Source organism: Arthrobotrys flagrans (genome assembly GCF_004000055.1).
Source record: "Arthrobotrys flagrans strain CBS H-5679 chromosome Unknown unitig_0, whole genome shotgun sequence".
Classification (NCBI taxonomy): domain Eukaryota; kingdom Fungi; phylum Ascomycota; class Orbiliomycetes; order Orbiliales; family Orbiliaceae; genus Arthrobotrys; species Arthrobotrys flagrans.
The window spans coordinates 593,064-609,627 of NW_027137550.1; the positions used below are offsets into that span (position 1 = coordinate 593,064).

Consider the following 16,564-nt stretch of genomic DNA (forward strand, 5'->3'; position numbering starts at 1 on the left):
ATTGTTATTTGGGAGGTGGAATCGGCGTTTTTACATGTTTCCATTTTTGTTTTTCGTTTGCACAAAGGTGGAGGTGTTTCGATCATTCACAAAAAAAAAGGTGGCAGTTTATTGCATTATTTACTGTTTTTGTCATTTTACTAGTGTTACTTTGCCTATATGTCTATGTTTTATACCTGTCACGTATCTTTCGTCTCTTTAAAGAGGGGTGAAGCTCGTGGACGACGCAGATGGCGATATTGTAGACGGTGGCGCAACGGACTGACGCGGAGGTTTCTGCATCATTTTGTATACGATAGCTTCAAGATATCGATAATATAATTAATAAATGTAATACTAAAAAATTTAGTCCTATAGCTCGTATTTAAGTGGCTGGCTTGTGAACTACCTATTTTCCAAACGATATATACACCGAATCGATACTAGACTCTATTGACTCTACGAAGACGCGGGCGACTTTTCAATAAATCTCCTCTTCAAAATCCGCACACTTCCCTTCCGTTGCCACCTGTGTAATATTCAACGCTTTCAAATAGAACTCCCCTGCAAAAGGAACCTTTTTCTCCTTAAGGCCTATTTGATGTTCATTAAAATCCACATAGGTACGATATGCACTGATTTCCAACGTTCCTAAAGCCGACCAAGTAGCATTTCCCAGGTTCGGGAATTCATAGCGAAGGAAAACCATCGGATCAGAAACACCGGGGATTACCCCGACAATTGTCGGTGGGGGATATACCTGCACCGTACCCCAATTCTGAAATATGGGCGTTTGCGGGAGGATAGTTGTTAGACGTTCCTGTGTATGTGTATAAGATGGGCTTGGAATTGCCGTGATGGTTGGGAGTGGTGTACTTTCATTGTTTTTTGCCCCGGGAACGGGATGACCTGGGAATGTAACGTTTAGGATGGTCATGAACCTGTCTGCTTCATTGATGTATGGGTTTCTTGGATCGACTCCCTTTGCGTAGCCGCGGATTAGAATGGATCTGGCGCGGTTGTCTCTATTGTTCTGGTCAAAATTAGTGGCAGCGTAGGCGATGGTTATAGAGTTTAATTTGAACCCCCGGGCGCTGGCTGTACGAATATAGTACCGTTGGGCTACATTAGTTGTATTCTTAGGATCCATTTCAAGATTTTGATCTGCGCGGTAGAAGAGGGCGCGGGGGTTATAATTGACTTCTTTTGCGCGTGTGAGATTCTGGGAGATGGATTTCCAATTCCAATTTGGATCTGAGGGAATAGCGGAAGGCTCGTAAGAGCAGAGGGTATTTTGAAGGCATGATTTGGTGATTGTGGTGTTTCGGAGGAAACAGGCGGCGTATGGGAAGGATTTCGGACAGTTATAAGGACGCCAGCGCGCGTCGAAGTAGAAGTCTTTGTACCTAGTGGATTCGAAGTCGGTACCGTTGAGGAAATCGTTGGGGGCGTCACGGAACTATAAATTAAGTTTATCGTCAGTTACTTGATTTACATCCAATGTGCTCAGCATTGAAGCTCTGGACTCCATTGATTTGTGGAGGTAAAGTGGTATACGATATAGAATATAGAGAAGCAGATTTAGATAAGATTATTTTCAGCTTACATTCAAAAGTTGGTCGCAAGGGCGCATAGGGTAAGAACTACCCATATACCGTCTGTGAGACCACGTCCAAGCAAATACTCCATTGGAAAAGAGGAATACGAAGGCTAGTAGCCATATAGCATGCTTGAATTGTGAATACATGATTGTGTGTCTGTGTGCGATAACGTACAGATACGGGGACAGTTTATCGAGCTGTAACAGGAGTCTAGCCTCAAGTCTAATGGCACTCGGAGGGACCTTTATTCTACTTTTGTACGTTCCCTAGAAGCTAGTGTGGCCTAGTCGTAGTCGCGAATATACTCAGCCTAGATGCTTGTTTCCCTGTCATGGATGTCGAGCTGTGGTACAAACTGGATCTAAAGAACTTCCGCCTGGGAGGGAAATTCATATTTTTGGTCTATAAAAAGCCATTAAAAGATGTTAAAAAAGTTACTTATACTAAGGCACAGCCTCAAATACGACGCGTAGGTAGATATAGGCGGCCTTTCCCACTAACTGTTAAGTCCCAGAACTGTTTCAAAACCGTTTGAACAGATATTGTGTTGGGTTGGCACAAAATCCAACATTATCACGTGCAAATCTCCGAATAAGGACTAGTGGCTTCTGTCCGTCGATGACGAATCAGAACGACGTCAACCTTCCAACAAAGCCGCGTAGCTTGGGCTTCACGAAAGCCACCATCAACGAGCATACAAAAAAAAAAAGCCAAATCACTATCTTATAAACTTATCGCGTCTTGAATATGGCGTCTGATCCTTTAGATCGATCAAATATCACTAGGATAATAACAAAAAGCTTAGGCGGGGCCGATAATAACCCCGCGTCGAGAGCCCCGCTTCGCAATGCTGCTGAGGCTGTCGCGGTGCTTTCACATGCATGCATGGTAGCAGTTGACTTCAAACTATTAGGATTTGATGAGGATGATAGGATAGGTGCGTTAAGTTTCTCCTTTCTAAAGATATCATGGAATGAAGCTAATGTGCTGGTACTCTTTGAATATACAGATGAGGCCATCGACCTAGAATCCTTAAAGGCGCTCCCATCACAGTGGAACTCCTCAACATCATCGTATGGGTTCCGGTACTCTCATAATCAATCTGCCATGAAGTTCCTATTGAAGGTCAACCGACTAGGTGGCAAGATAGTCGTCATGGCTCTCGGTCTGGGGGATGACAAAACTGCCACGTTGGAACTTATCACAAAGGATTGGACATCGGAGTCATTCTTTTCCGAAGACATATCATCATCTGACTCCAAGAGACCGGTGGAGGAAGCATACATATCCCCTTCAAGGATCAGCGACTTGATTGCCTCCTTCAAATCAAATATTATCCAGAAACTTGTACCAGGACTGCACAAACCGGGATACGAGGAAGCGGCAGAAGCGGTTACATCTGCCTCTACTGCTGCATCAAGTTCAAATCAAAGAAGAGAAGGAAGCGGAAGGCCACCCCGGCCGCCAGGGATGGAAGGTCCTGGTGACTACGATCCTTTGCGTGTACCATCGAGGGATCCACCTAGACCGTTCCGGAGCCCTGAAGACCCTCCTGGATTTGAAGATGAATACGAGATCAATCGCCCTCCTGGGAACCCATGGGAGTTCCCTGGTGGTGGCGTCGGAGGCGGAAGGAATCCCTATAGGATTGGAGATGATGATCTGAATCCGCCTGGGCTGGGGGCTAATCCGCCGTTACGAGGCCCGTTCTTTGGGGAGGAAGGAGGCAATGGGATGTTTGTGGGTCCTAATCACCCTATGTTCGGTGGAAGGCAAGGCGGCGGTGTGCCGGATCCGCGGTAAGTGATGAAATCATATTCTTCCTTCTGAAATTTTGAAAATATGTAATCATGAAGAAGGCTGTGAAGCCGTATGGTCTTTGTCAATGGTGATATTGATATCTGGGCACAGGTTTCCGCCCGGGTCAAGGTACGACCCCGTAGGGCCCGGAGGGGGTCCACAGGGAGGCTTTGGGGGACCTCGAGGGGGGTTCCCACGGGGTCCAGGTGGTGGCTTTGGCGGATTTGGGTCCGGTGACTTCATCTAGCCCAGCTGGGTGAAGGACGCCTTATCACGGCACGGAATACGACAAGGGTAGAGCGGGCGAGAAAGATAGAAAGGCAGTATGGAAAGGATTCGCGAGGTGGGGCTTCCTCGAGCAAGATCCCCTATCCGTTCATTCTTCGACATCGCCAATCAAATGGCTCTACAGCAGGAGGATCTGGACACCATCGATGCAGAAGGCTGTGTCATATTAGCTGCTTTTGGTATCAGTTTTAGTGCTTTCACTGTCAAATGACAGAAGCGATAATGACCAGTCGTTGGCGAGGGAGGGGTATATGGAAACTTCTGGTGTCTGTTTATAGTACAATCTGTCCTTAGTTTCCTTGAGTACATGGTCTGCCGTCCATGTGTACAAACTGCGGCCTAGCTAGGCTTGTGAATAGTAGGGAAGAGCGAACAAGAATTGAAAAGGCGGATCGAGACAAAGGCAGACTACATTCAAGCCATACAAATTTGTTGCAGCTATCCGTGCAGTCCCCTGTGAATTCCAAACCACTATTGAGCTATTATAGCTGCGACTACTTGGCACCTTGGAGACCTTGCATAAGGGATTTAATGCCGTTTGCTAGTGTCCTAGCAATTGGGACCAAGATAGATCACGTTAAACCATGTTTCCCACACAGCCTGTAAGTGCCGGGGTGGTTTTGTTTAACGGCGCTTGGAAATTTATGCGCATGTTCTCCAGTGAGCCTAAAGTTGCCAGTTCATGGAACACAAAATGTGTTGTTGGACAAGATTACAACGATTGTCTCAAAACCTCGAAGCTGTCCTACCAGATATCAGATTACGGCCGATTGTGAACTAGTAGAATCTCGGAACTGCCAGATTTCGATCTTAGAACGCTAGAGCGACGGCTTAGACGGATGCCAAGAGATAGTTGTGACTGATAGTATTTGGATTTAGGCTCTGTCAGCATTGCAGAGACACAATACTCGTGCTTACATGATCTGACTAGTTTGTGGTTTCTGGTTTCCTTATTGTTGGGCAAGGCTCCTCAGGCCAAACCACAGTTGACCAGCCGGGTGCTACTGCGAGACTAACAGCTAGTCCTACTAACGCTGATGCCGATTGCTACACGAGCGCTATCTCAAATATTATTCGGGGGCGCCTTATACGACAGACGCGAATGGCCATCCAAAATTCAAAATCCACGATATTAGAAGGCTCGTTGCACTGCAGCCAATTCATGTGCTTCAAATTACATTCAAGCCTCTCAATCGACGTGAGGGAAGGCTGGGCCTGCATTGGAGCCAAGAGCAAACACCAAACTTCATGCTTCGGCGAATGATGAAACTCCATCTATCAATCAAGATGCGCAATGCAAACTCAGTGCTTGCGAAAACATTGAATGAATCAGATATCAGGCCGTCTAGGCCTTCCTATCGCCGGTATATACAGCCGGCCACAATTTGACAGTTGGGTTCGAATAAATTGATGACATGCCTCCGAACTTTTGTTGAAAGGAATAACGCATAAGACAAGGCTTAATTCGAGCTTTTTGGCGCAAAGTGTTTGTGCGGGTCCTGACGTTCCAGAACTTCGGATAGCTATCGACACGAGGTGCATGTTTCATCAATGCTGCGGCTCCCCCGCTTGTCTGGCCAAGGCGAATTGGCATTGTATTGGAAAAGTCTTAGAAAATCCCCCTCCAAGTCATTATGGAAGAAGATTCGGAGAAAAAAATTTTTTTAGATTTCCATACCGTTAACGAGCAATATATACAATGCCTCAACATGAATAGAACCCCACAATGCAATGCCACGGGATACTTCTAGATGGCTGAGAGTTGTCCGCAAGAGCTTGGTACTAGCTTGGTACTTTTATTAGCTCCACAACACCGACGGCAGTACATGCCGACGAATCATATCGTGGTGCTGTAGAATTGTGATAATCTTCTTAGATCCTTCTATGTCCAACCCTGTTGGAGCAGCTGAAGAACATCGTCCAAATGCGCCCCCGGTAATTTGCAATTCGATTCCTTCAAATCACGTCAGGGAACATGGCACCCTTTCCCTCACCTTCGGCTTAAAAGTCCTTAGAAAAAACCATCGAATATCTGAGAGTTGGGTCATAAGATACAACCTCAGGCGACGTGCGCGGAACTATCCTGCCGCTTACATCATTTGAAAATTCAACAGCATATCGTTTTGTTCCCCTTTGTCATCGCTATTAGCTACGGACCGGGTACTTTCACGACCGACCGACCGGTCGAAAAGAGCGCCTATGTAGGATGCTGCAAAGCGTGTCGGGGTGTATTCGTGTAGGTTTGTAACATGCATTTCCAAATATACAATCGATCGGTGGGGTGTGGGACCGAGGGCGGGCCCGTAGACGTCTACGAGCATGTCGAACAATGACAAAGACCCATCCACGATCACAAATATTTCCAAAAATTCACAACTAGCCTCCCGCTCCCCTCCAAAAAAAAACATGCATCTTCTCTCTTCCCCTCTTCTATTTTTACGCTGTACCCGCCGCCTAAAGATGGAAGGCCTATTCTTTTCGTTGTGCATATGCAAGAGGTGCTCTACATGGATTGTGTATGCAAAGACCGGGGAGGGTATCATTTTCAAAAAGGTTACCAAAGAATTTCAAGATCTGACGCAGCCGTGCATGGCTTGCGTGTAGAAAACTTGCTTCTTGCGTGTGGATTTGATTTCTGACTAAACGAATTTGATAGGGAAAGGTACCAGGTACTTGATAGACGGAGGCGGTCCAACATTCATCGCAAAAGCGATGATAGATACACCTTTTTTTTTTTCTTTCTAGATTAGGGGGGAAGGTAAGAGAGGAGGGGTAAATGGGTTTTTAGACGAAGTCTAACATGATGACTAGACGGAAAGACGAAAGACCATAACATGCGTTTTTGAGAGATTTCTTTTGCTTTGCTTTCGTTTCTTCGAATACCCTAGTCCCTGTTGAATTACTACAGAGTTGCCGACGATTCAACTGATGGATTAGAGTCGAGGATGTCACGAGTCGGCATGCGTTTGTGTCGAGTTTTTCCTCAAGGAAAAGAAAAGTCTCGATTAACAAACTATCAAGTAAGAACAATAAGACTGGTCCGAATATTGAAACGTCTATACGAACGATTACATCGACGATTATAGTTCGAACTCTCTTTTGCTTCTTCAACTGTTTACCATAGATCCATGCATGTTCACAAAATGTTAATATTTCTCTGACCTGACTCTTGCAGATTGGTCTCCACAAGGACCGGGGAACAAGTTTTTATCGCGGATGGTAGCCCTCCCGCGGTCGGTCGCTTTCTGGCTCAAGCTCGTCTGGGTATTTCCGCGTGATTGCCCATAATTTCTGATCCTAGCCTATTACCCCAGTGAATCTACCATCTCGTATCTGCGCGGTCCCTAGATCCGATCATAGGTAATATATTCGGAGCACGATGTATCCAGCTGAAGCTTGTAATCCAGTAATCCATTATTATTATTATTATACTAATATCCGAAATATCACCATTATTGATACAAAATAATAGAAGGTCATAAACCCTTTCATTATTTTTTAATTTTTTATCGGCATCAGGGATCGGGAAAAATACAGGGTGGATCGCTGAGCTGAGGTTTTACGAATGGCGGAAGGGTTAAGACAAATTGGGTATTTGGCTGCAGAGGGAAAGTAACACAGAACCTTTGGGGTCAATCTCGTATCTTAACGGCGCCAACACAATTAAATTTCCGCCCGACAGTGTACCAAAACCTTTCGCACTTTATGGGGAAAAACTTAACGCAGTAGTATAGTATACCCCCTTAACCTCGATCTCGATGTAATATTATCATGACTTGGTTTGGGGGGCTTCGTTGGAAACAAGATCGCATACGCATGCGCAAGGGGGTAAAATATGAAAGGATGCGGAGTTTTTCAGGATTGAAAACGGTTATTCGGGATTTGGGATGTGTATGGGCTGGAAAACTATTGGACACATTCTGGATTGCATGCGAATGGAGATGCCGAATAACTTCGCCGTGAACTAAATGGATGCCTTTAAAGATTCAATATGCCTAGTTCGTATCATACTAAATACATTAATTCGAAATAGCAAGGGAAATTTGTGAAGTGTAGAAGTTACTAAGATACTATCAAACAATATGGTTTTGGTGGCCTAGCCACAACGAGTGACTATCTATAATCAGAGAAGGAAGAGAAAAGAAGAAAAAAAAATTGCAGAAAAAAAACAAAAGGAATTTCCCGGGTAACAGGGGAAAAAAAAAGAAGGAATAGGATAAAAAGGTATCCGAGGAATACGAATAAGTAAAGTAATAGTAGGTACAAAAGAAACGTAAAAGAATAACTAAGTAATATGTACGAAACTTTCAAAACCTGGTTAACCTTCCAGCACAACAAGATCCAGAAGTCAATGCGTTTGAACAGATGGAGTTGCAAGCAGAACACCAGAACGCCAAAAAGAAATAAGAGCAAAAAAAAAAAAAAAAGACATCGGGAAAAGGAATAAGAAAAGACAAATACATGAAAGTTTGCTTTCCAGACTAAAATAAGTAATAATGGCGTTCTTTGCAGACACAATGTAAAGCTCTTCTAACGAAAACGCCTGTGAAGGGAAAAGGAAAACATGTTTGTATGTGTATGAGGAAGCGAGTGACACCACTACCTAACTCCATAACCTCGAAAAGGAAATTTTATGGCAAGAAAAGGAGAGAACAGCAAAGCAATAGCTCGGAGAACCAAATGAGGGAGCCTCCCACAGAAACGCCGCATGATGATACTCGGGAAAACAAATGCCTAGAGGAATGCTTCACAGTAAAACAAGAACTTTTCAAATGCGGTGGGAAGCAATCAGAGATGCAGACTAGGAGACCTTTCCATGTCGATCTTGAAAGAGCGGTTCATCAAAAGGTGGGCCTCCATTGATGGGCGGGATCCGAAAGAAGACTTCCTAGAGCCGCTCCTCGATGAAGAGCAAGACTTGATTGGAGATGGGTTTGGTTCACGGTTTGGGATAACTGGACTTCTTCTCTTCTTTGGCTTGGATTTTGGGAAGCCAGTTCGCTTTGCGCAACCATCGTCTTCGTGTCTGGAGTAGAGTTCTTAGTTGGATATCGTTGGAATCTAGATTGGATTATAACTCTTACCTTCGAAGAGTATCCTTTCTTGCAAACATGCTATTGCAAAGATGACATCTGAATTCCTTCTTCTTAGAGTGAACCTAAAGAATTGATAATATTAGCAATCAATGTTGTAATAACAGTTATTGGTTGAACTTACACAAGTCTCATGCCTCTCCTTGTCTGTTTTCCTCACGAAAGACTTGCCACAGGTAGGGTAGGCGCACTGGAATGGCTTTAGACGCTGAGGGTTGTGGGTTTCCTGGTGTGCCTTAAAGTTCCATATCCTCTTGAAGTGTTTACCACAGTTTGGGACAGGGCAAGTATAGACAGCCTCAACTGCAGAGGTAAACTGTCGCTTAGGCTTGTCACCACGGTTACCAGGCATGGTCCTATGCAAGGCCATAGAAATATCTGGGTTCTCTGTCTTAGTTTCGCTGCCGTGCTGAGAATATGAAGAGTAAGATGATGAAGATGAAGAAAGCGCACCAGAAAGATTAAAACAGTCTGAAAGGTTCTGTGATGGTGGAACTGAAGAGTTACCACCATCCGTAGAAGGAGCGGGTGTATGATAATAGACACTCTCATGAGAGAGTTGGTGTTGCATTGGAACACTTCCGATTGAAAGAGAGTTCGGGCTCATGCTGTAGTCGTCTTGGAAAGTATGAAGGCTATGCTCTGGAGATGGCATATAGATATGGCCACTCGAGTGGTCTGAGTAACCGGCTGGAATATTTGCCGTGTCGACGCCAGAGTATGAGTACTGGATCGGATCGTCTTGGTAGATATCAGAGTGGTATGATAGCGAAGTCCTTGGTGTGCTCAGATAACTCTCTGGAGATTGTTTGAAATGGCTTCTTTCATCCAAGATACCATAATCTTGTGCATCTTCGGAGTTCGATGACATGCCCAAGTTTGAAGTCTTTCGTTTAGGCATTCCAAAGTATGCGTAGTCCTGAGGAAACGCAATAGGATATAGAACTTCAGCAGTCATGAGGATATCTTGAAGGCTGACAGTGACTGTAAGAAGCCCACTGACACGAACTCACAACTATAATCAAGAAAGCTAAGAAATATGCAAGTATTTGTGTTTGTTCTTGGAAAAGTGTGGTATCCAAGCAGATGAGGTAGAAATTGATGGGAAGGTGGGTGTATCTAGATTCTTCATAACGGGTGTAATTTGTCAGTAGGCGATTCACCCACACTTATAAGCAAAAGTGTCACAAGCAAACCTTATGAATGAGTTATCGGCCCATAAACTTCGTAATGCTAGTTTTTCTATGTTAAGCAAGGCTTAGATGCTGTACATCTGCGCTGTTGTTAGCATGTTTTTTTTTGACTTGATCCCAGAAAATCACAAGGTTTGTGTATGGAAAAGTTTGAGTCCATGCGTTTCGCATTCATTCTTTGGTGCAACAAGTCTTCCTACTATGTTGGATGCTATCCGGACCGAAGGAGAATTATAGAGAGCTACCATAGAAAACGGAGGCGATCTGAAAACCAGAAAACGGAAATGTATTCACAGAACAAGGTTTCACTTACGAAACAAAGAGTCTCTGAAGAGAAAAGCTATGCCGTTGATGTTTGCTTTGAGGCAAAAGTTTCGACAGTATAGACTACGGCGCAGAGCGAGCGAAGTCTCGACCAGAATATGCAATCGAGCCGTGTGCGTTTGGAAAGGCAGCAAAGGTCGCAGTAACGTTGGACCGAAAAATATCCCAAAGAGTCTCCAACTATATGCGTTTCAGATCGTCTACCAGAAGCCGTTTTCAAGGGTTTGAATATGTGTGTATCGTGTTATGGTCGTTGGAAAATCTTCGCAGTGCCACGGACGTCTCTGATGAAAGTACTGAATTGGAATAAACTCGTGGTAGTTTAGGTATGATGCTCAGGATCGAAAGAAAAAAAAATCGTGCACAGCAGATGCTATTATAGCTGTAGAGTGGGAAAGCAATGAATCCGTGAAGGTTCGATAGAAAAAGAAGGCTGTGTACGTTTGAGAGTGGGCTCCTTGATCTTCTTTGATGCGCTGTTGCTGTTGGCTAGAGATGCATGAGCTACTATTGCACTACGACACTACTGGACGTCGTATGAGATGTTGCTGTTGCTGTTGACAGTTCAAGTTGGTGTTGAAGTTAACCGTTTCGAATTCGTGATATCGGTGCGTTCTGTTGGATATAGTGTTTATAGTAGGCGAAATTCCCAGCCGGGGAGATAAAAATCCAACAATGGCAAACCAACAGGACGGTAATGCTTCCTTTGTTATAATTGACTGTACCCAAACTGAAGCTGCGAAGTGAAAGAAAGTTATGGTAAATTTCTTTTTAGAGAATATGTCGTGAAGGAGTTCGAAAAACAGATTGAGGTTGAAGCAAAAAGCGTTTAAGACCTAAAAAATACTGCTGGACGTTGGTGGAAAAGCTTGGAGAAAATAAAGTAGATGAAGGATAAAAATAAGAAAGGATATAGATGATTAAAAAAGAAGTATAGTAGTAGCCTTGTCTTAAAGTGAGTAGACTTTGAGGCCTGTCGGAAGTGTGTGGAGGGCCTTGATTGTTCTAAGACGGTCCTTATGTAGTTTGCGTCGACGAAGGAAAGCTGCTTTCTTCCTATTGTGCAAATACGCGAGCCTTTATGTCCCGTTTGGTTTCTGTATGGGAGGGTGTCATAAAGTACCAGAAGATAGTATCCTTTTCTCCCAGGGAGGAGCAATGCGGTGCCTGGCGTCGGGGAGCTAAATGCAGCGAGGTAAATCGGCCCAGGGAACAGATGATGAGATCTGTTCCGGCCCTGGTAGAAACAAGCCTCGAACGTTCATGCAAAGGCCGTTTAATATTTCCCTGATGGAGTCCAGGTAGGGCTTTGTTCGGTCGATACTGGGCTGTGGCGACGTCGACTTAGTGGTGCCCGACGAGGAAGCGCTTCGCGTTTAGAAAGCCAATGTTGGCGGTGCCCATGGACACTTCATGCGATCCATTGTATGCACCCACAAAAGAGCTTAGCTGCCGAATTCCTTCTGGCAGAAGCAGATTTAAGGCAAAGTCGAAGCGAATAAGGACAAAGCTCCCATTTTAAATTTCAAATGGCCTTTCAAAATTCGGCCTAACTTTTCGAACCGTTATCTCCCTGGACACTACCCGTAGCGGCCAAGGCGCAGCACCCGAACGTCGTGTTATCCTCTGAGATCGTGCTTGCGGCTTTCCAGGAAAAACCGCCCTACAACCTCGAGTCTTCCATCATGCATGGCCTGTATGTACACGAAGAGAAAATTATTTAAAAAAGATTGACCCTTGACCAGCCCTTGTATCAAACGGTTGCCGAAGTTTGCTATAAGCTCAGGGATCTGATCATGAAAGGGAGACACAGGAAGACGGACTGTTTTGGGGTGTCAGAAACTGGAATCCCCTGCAGCTATCGATTCGCTCGATCAGGATAAAAGAAGACCATGCAGCAGGAACTCCAGTTCAATTTCCGCTGAAAGCGCAATTAGCAAGGATGTTCCCACCAATACTTCAAAAATGACATGAGGTGTCAAAAAATTGTGCGTCTAGTTGGGATCCCAAAAGTCACGGGTACTTGTCGAGAGCAATTTCTGACTCCTCGCGCATATTTTTGACCACACTTAATTTAGGGACGGGTGGTCGGTATGAGCGGTAGACGAACCTAAGGAATGTGCCAGGACGCATCCTCAAAGCACGCACATTGGACAGGGCTAGCGAGCTCAACAGAATAGGAATATCCACTTTTTCTAAGTAAGCCTCGGGAAACCGCTTGCGCTGAAGAGTGGGTTCCAACGCCCACACCACAGTGTGCCTATCATCATGCAAAATGTTGAACTAGGAGTGCCGGGTGGGACGGGAAACCAATCAGTCAGTTTCGGGTCCTGTGCAACTGAAGACCATGGCTGCGCTGGGGTGGGGCCACATACCAGCTTTAGGTGGTCAAAAACATGGAGGACCGATCCTTACATTAGGCGATTTGCGCCTGTCGGCGGTACCTTGACAAACCGTTTTACATTGCGTTCCAAGAAAAGGCCGCTAAGGGCTAACGAGTCGCACCTTCCGCAAACCCGCCAATATTATCGTCTGTCATAGCTCCCGCCGCAAAAGTAAACGATTTTAGGCATCCGTGAAGGATTGAGCCGACGTCGTCCTTGGGAAGATATTAAATGCCTCCCTTTCGCTGAGATATTTGCAATAACCATGTCCTTTCAGCTTGGAAAAGGAATGCCCCTAATGATTTGTCGGTTCCGCCGATGCGAATGGGCAAGGAATCACATCGCGTTTTAGAAACGAATTTCCCGCGTGGAGACTTCAGAGTCGCTCGTGTAGTATTCCCGACTCCGCGCCGCCAATAAAGTGATGGTGTGGACTCTGTTCACCAATAATGAAGCAGGGTCAAGAAGGAAGTCCGGAATTCCCCCGGCTCACAAAATTTGGTCGGAAAAAATGATCATGTCGATATATTAGTGCGACCCGACAGTTTGGTAGAGGTTGTCTGAACATCCTTGAAGGACTTTACGAGCGATGCCCATTTTGAATGCCACAGCATTTCCAATCCTTAGCATCATCCATGCATAGGATTTCCGATCCGGCCAGAATACTCGGAAATGCGGCCAGAGAAACTTTGTACGCTTATCGATGGTTTTCAATGGACAACCGGTTTTTTGATGGTTGACCGTGATATTATCTGTGGATGGGGTCACACATCTCGCACTTTGGACTTCTGCATTGCATGGGCGAGAAAAGGTGTGTGTGGGAGTATCGAAATGTTATTATTAGAGGCGGTTAAACTGCAGTTAAGTGTGCAGTGGTCTAAGCGCCCACTTTCACATAACCCTGCTCGAATGCCTGCACTTTTCGTCTTGGTATTCCTCAAACTGGACAAGCAGGTCCAGACATACGCAACTTGTGAGCTGGCGGACGGCACTTTCCCAAAGTCGACTAAGCGGTCGCTGATGCTTTCGCATCGCCCCCGACTTCGTCTATTGTCTCCAGGAGCTTTGTATTGTGAGATCACAACATGGCATGCAGTCAGAGCTTTAATCGATCAACCAGCCACTGCATTATCTATACGAGCTGCGTCCGTCAAAAAGTTCGAAACGGGGTCATGAATTTCGTTAAGGCCGACCGCCTGATCAGAAAATAAGAGAATGCGGGAGCTCGAATTTCTGAGTTCGTCCAGGGCGCATGTCGGGAAACCTGTTTCTGGCGTGGGCAAGACACCACCATGCCCATGGGGGGTTGAAGGGGTGGGGATGGTCCTGATTGGGCAGTAGCCGAATGCATGCAGTATGCACAGGGATGTGGACGAGAGTTTGTCATGTTCACAGGCCGGATTTGCCTGTTGCCTTTTGTAGCGGCGCTTAAACACCACACACTCAACTCATTCCTCCGCTCAGCTACATTTCGACGCCAGGAGGCGGGCTCGCCGCTTCCTCGCACAATTGAACAGCTGATTTCCTACATCATTCGTTAGTTGATGTAACTTTGCTTGCTTTACGCATTATAGTTTCCGAGGTTGACATCAAACCGCAGCCTACAATGTTATTCTTAACCGCAAACAATGACTTTCATGTACCCGCGACATGTCGCTTCGATGCACCTCGAAAACGAATGTACATGTATGCAAATAGACTCTACTGACAATATCATTTTCCCTTGCAAGTCCCCCTTGGCGGAATGCGAGCCGCATACCTCCTTCTCGGAATCTAACCGCAACCTTGATATTGTGAGATCCTAAATTTGGACTAGCGGCAAGTGCTTCCCACCTTCAACAACTACTATATTTAGTTTGGTCTTAAGTTTTGAGAATTTCTGGTATCCCACCTGCCTCGATCATATTTTTTTTGGATTTTCTAATTCAATATTCTCTTTGGAATGGATCTCTTTTGACTGGCGGAAGGATTCAAAATGTGATTTACGGTCTTCGCCCCCGGCGTCTTGTATTCACTCTACTCGTTCCTCGGATACCTCGTATCCCCCCAACAGTCTTCTCCCACCTACCTTTTTCTTTTTTCAGCTAGGAATTTTGAGCTGTGCATGAAGCTACTTCTTACATGTGCATCTCGATAAGCCCCCTAGCCTTCGCCCAATTCGGATACTGCAGTTTCGTGGCCTTTCCGATTTCTGGCCGCTGAGGGGTGACGAGGCCCTGTAACAGCAAAAATGGTGGGGCTTACCTCTGCGACTGAAGTCTGCTGCTCCTCACCGCCCCAAGCAGGCCTTCTGGCTAGCAAATGCACTGCCATTTGTGTGAGCTCTTGCAACCTTTTTCTCAAATTGCATTGCATGGGGCATATGAGGGAGGCTCTATACCTTACATACTTTACTCCTTCGAGCTCGCCAGCTCGATCTAACGGGCAGTGTCCCACTCTTAATCAGCAATTATAACCGACTAGGAGCTGTAGCTACAATACCTTGCATCTCAGATTCCCGAAGATTTCTGATCATCTTGACTAGTCAACTCGCTAGAGCCATTAAGCCCCCGTTCTCAAGGCTTCTCGCCATTTATCGTCGGGCTAGTCCGTAATAGGATAGATAGTGAGGCTCCTCCGTCCCACACGTTTGCTTTCTCGGCTCCCGTGACTTTGCTATCATGCAGCTGTTGATCGACCCTTGGTCGTGGACCGGCATTTGGACAGCGGAACCGTTCGTGTATGCAATGCACACCCGCGGGATAAATCGAGGCTAAGACCAGCCTTGAGCTATTCAAATTGGAGAAAAAAAGCATACCTACCACAAAGCATATCTAGCTACATTTAAGATTTGTGCCAATCTCTTACCTTAGTCTTTCCGCGCATCGGCATCGTATCAGTCAACGTCGTGTAACATAAGAGTTTTTAAATGTACGCTAAATATTTTATATCATACGATACTTTACGTCAGGGAATTATGCATCCTAGATGTAATAGAAATCGGTGATACAACATCGGTCGTCTAGGCAAGGCGTCCTAGACGAGGCACTCAGTCGACCCCCGGAGTCGAGCATAGCCTTAGTCGTTTCCCTTTTCTTTTCAAAGCCCACAGGAAAGTAAAACTCTGAACCCGAGGTGTGAGCCACCCCGGAGCCCTTGATGAATCCACCCCGCACGCACACCGGAAGTCTCTGAAAGACGATAAAAATTTAGTGTAAGAAAACAAAACCTGGATCTCGCAGAACTCGAAATTTTTAACGAGGCACGAGTCGACACTGTCCATCCCCCGCAGGAGCTTTAACATTTCAATCAGAGGGCGGCTCATATTGACCACTCAGCCTTCTCCAAACTTGGCTAGGCAAAATCTTTGACAGACGAAATAATAAAAAATAAAAGGATTTGGGATGGCGTGATAAACAAATTTCATTCATTCACGACATCGTTCTTTTCCTTTCGTTACTGCTGGTTGAGCGTTCGGATGAGCTTGGAAATGCTGAAACCCTGTGGGTCGCCCCTGTAGTTTCCAGAGCCGCTGCAGCCAGACGCAGCTCCTCCCAACACCAAGGTCGATTCGATTCCCAAAGATCTCACCGCCTTTCGGTCGCTTCTAGGCCAGGTTTGCAGCTCGCTCGTATATCGGAGCCCAACCGTGGAGAAGAGCATGCCACTGAGCGGTTTCTTAAACAGTACGTGAGGCTTTGCAACACAAAGTAATAGTCGAAATCTGACAAATGTTGGATTCTGGGTGTCGAGAATCCAACAATTGCCAAGCTTCACAATAACCTACAAGCGTTGGATTTTGCAGGCCGAAACTCCTCAGCCGGAATCGAATCCGAGTTCCGGTTAACGTGCAACCGTTAACGGCTCGGGTCTGCAAACCTGATTGCCTTGAGGACTGACCGGATTGTCCGTTCTGTGCCGCT

The 16,564-nt window shown here is 45.6% G+C and overlaps 3 protein-coding genes across 3 annotated transcripts; 1 reads left to right on the forward strand and 2 right to left on the reverse strand.

The window, feature by feature from the left end:
• Window positions 1-460: 460 nt before the first annotated feature.
• DFL_003285 (uncharacterized protein) lies at window positions 461-1,726 on the reverse strand (the record flags this gene model as incomplete). Its single annotated transcript, XM_067632201.1, has 2 exons — window positions 461-1,438; window positions 1,586-1,726. The coding sequence occupies 2 exons, from the start codon at window positions 1,724-1,726 to the stop codon at window positions 461-463; spliced, it is 1,119 nt and encodes a 372-aa protein (XP_067490493.1).
• Window positions 1,727-2,327: 601 nt separating this feature from the next.
• On the forward strand, window positions 2,328-3,383 carry DFL_003286 (uncharacterized protein; the record flags this gene model as incomplete). Its single annotated transcript, XM_067632202.1, has 2 exons — window positions 2,328-2,517; window positions 2,590-3,383. The coding sequence occupies 2 exons, from the start codon at window positions 2,328-2,330 to the stop codon at window positions 3,381-3,383; spliced, it is 984 nt and encodes a 327-aa protein (XP_067490494.1).
• A 5,073-nt stretch (window positions 3,384-8,456) lies between these two features.
• DFL_003287 (uncharacterized protein) lies at window positions 8,457-9,719 on the reverse strand (the record flags this gene model as incomplete). The annotated part of the gene is made up of 4 exons (XM_067632203.1): window positions 8,457-8,694; window positions 8,753-8,826; window positions 8,886-9,139; window positions 9,215-9,719. The coding sequence occupies 4 exons, from the start codon at window positions 9,717-9,719 to the stop codon at window positions 8,457-8,459; spliced, it is 1,071 nt and encodes a 356-aa protein (XP_067490495.1).
• Between the last annotated feature and the right edge of the window lie 6,845 nt (window positions 9,720-16,564).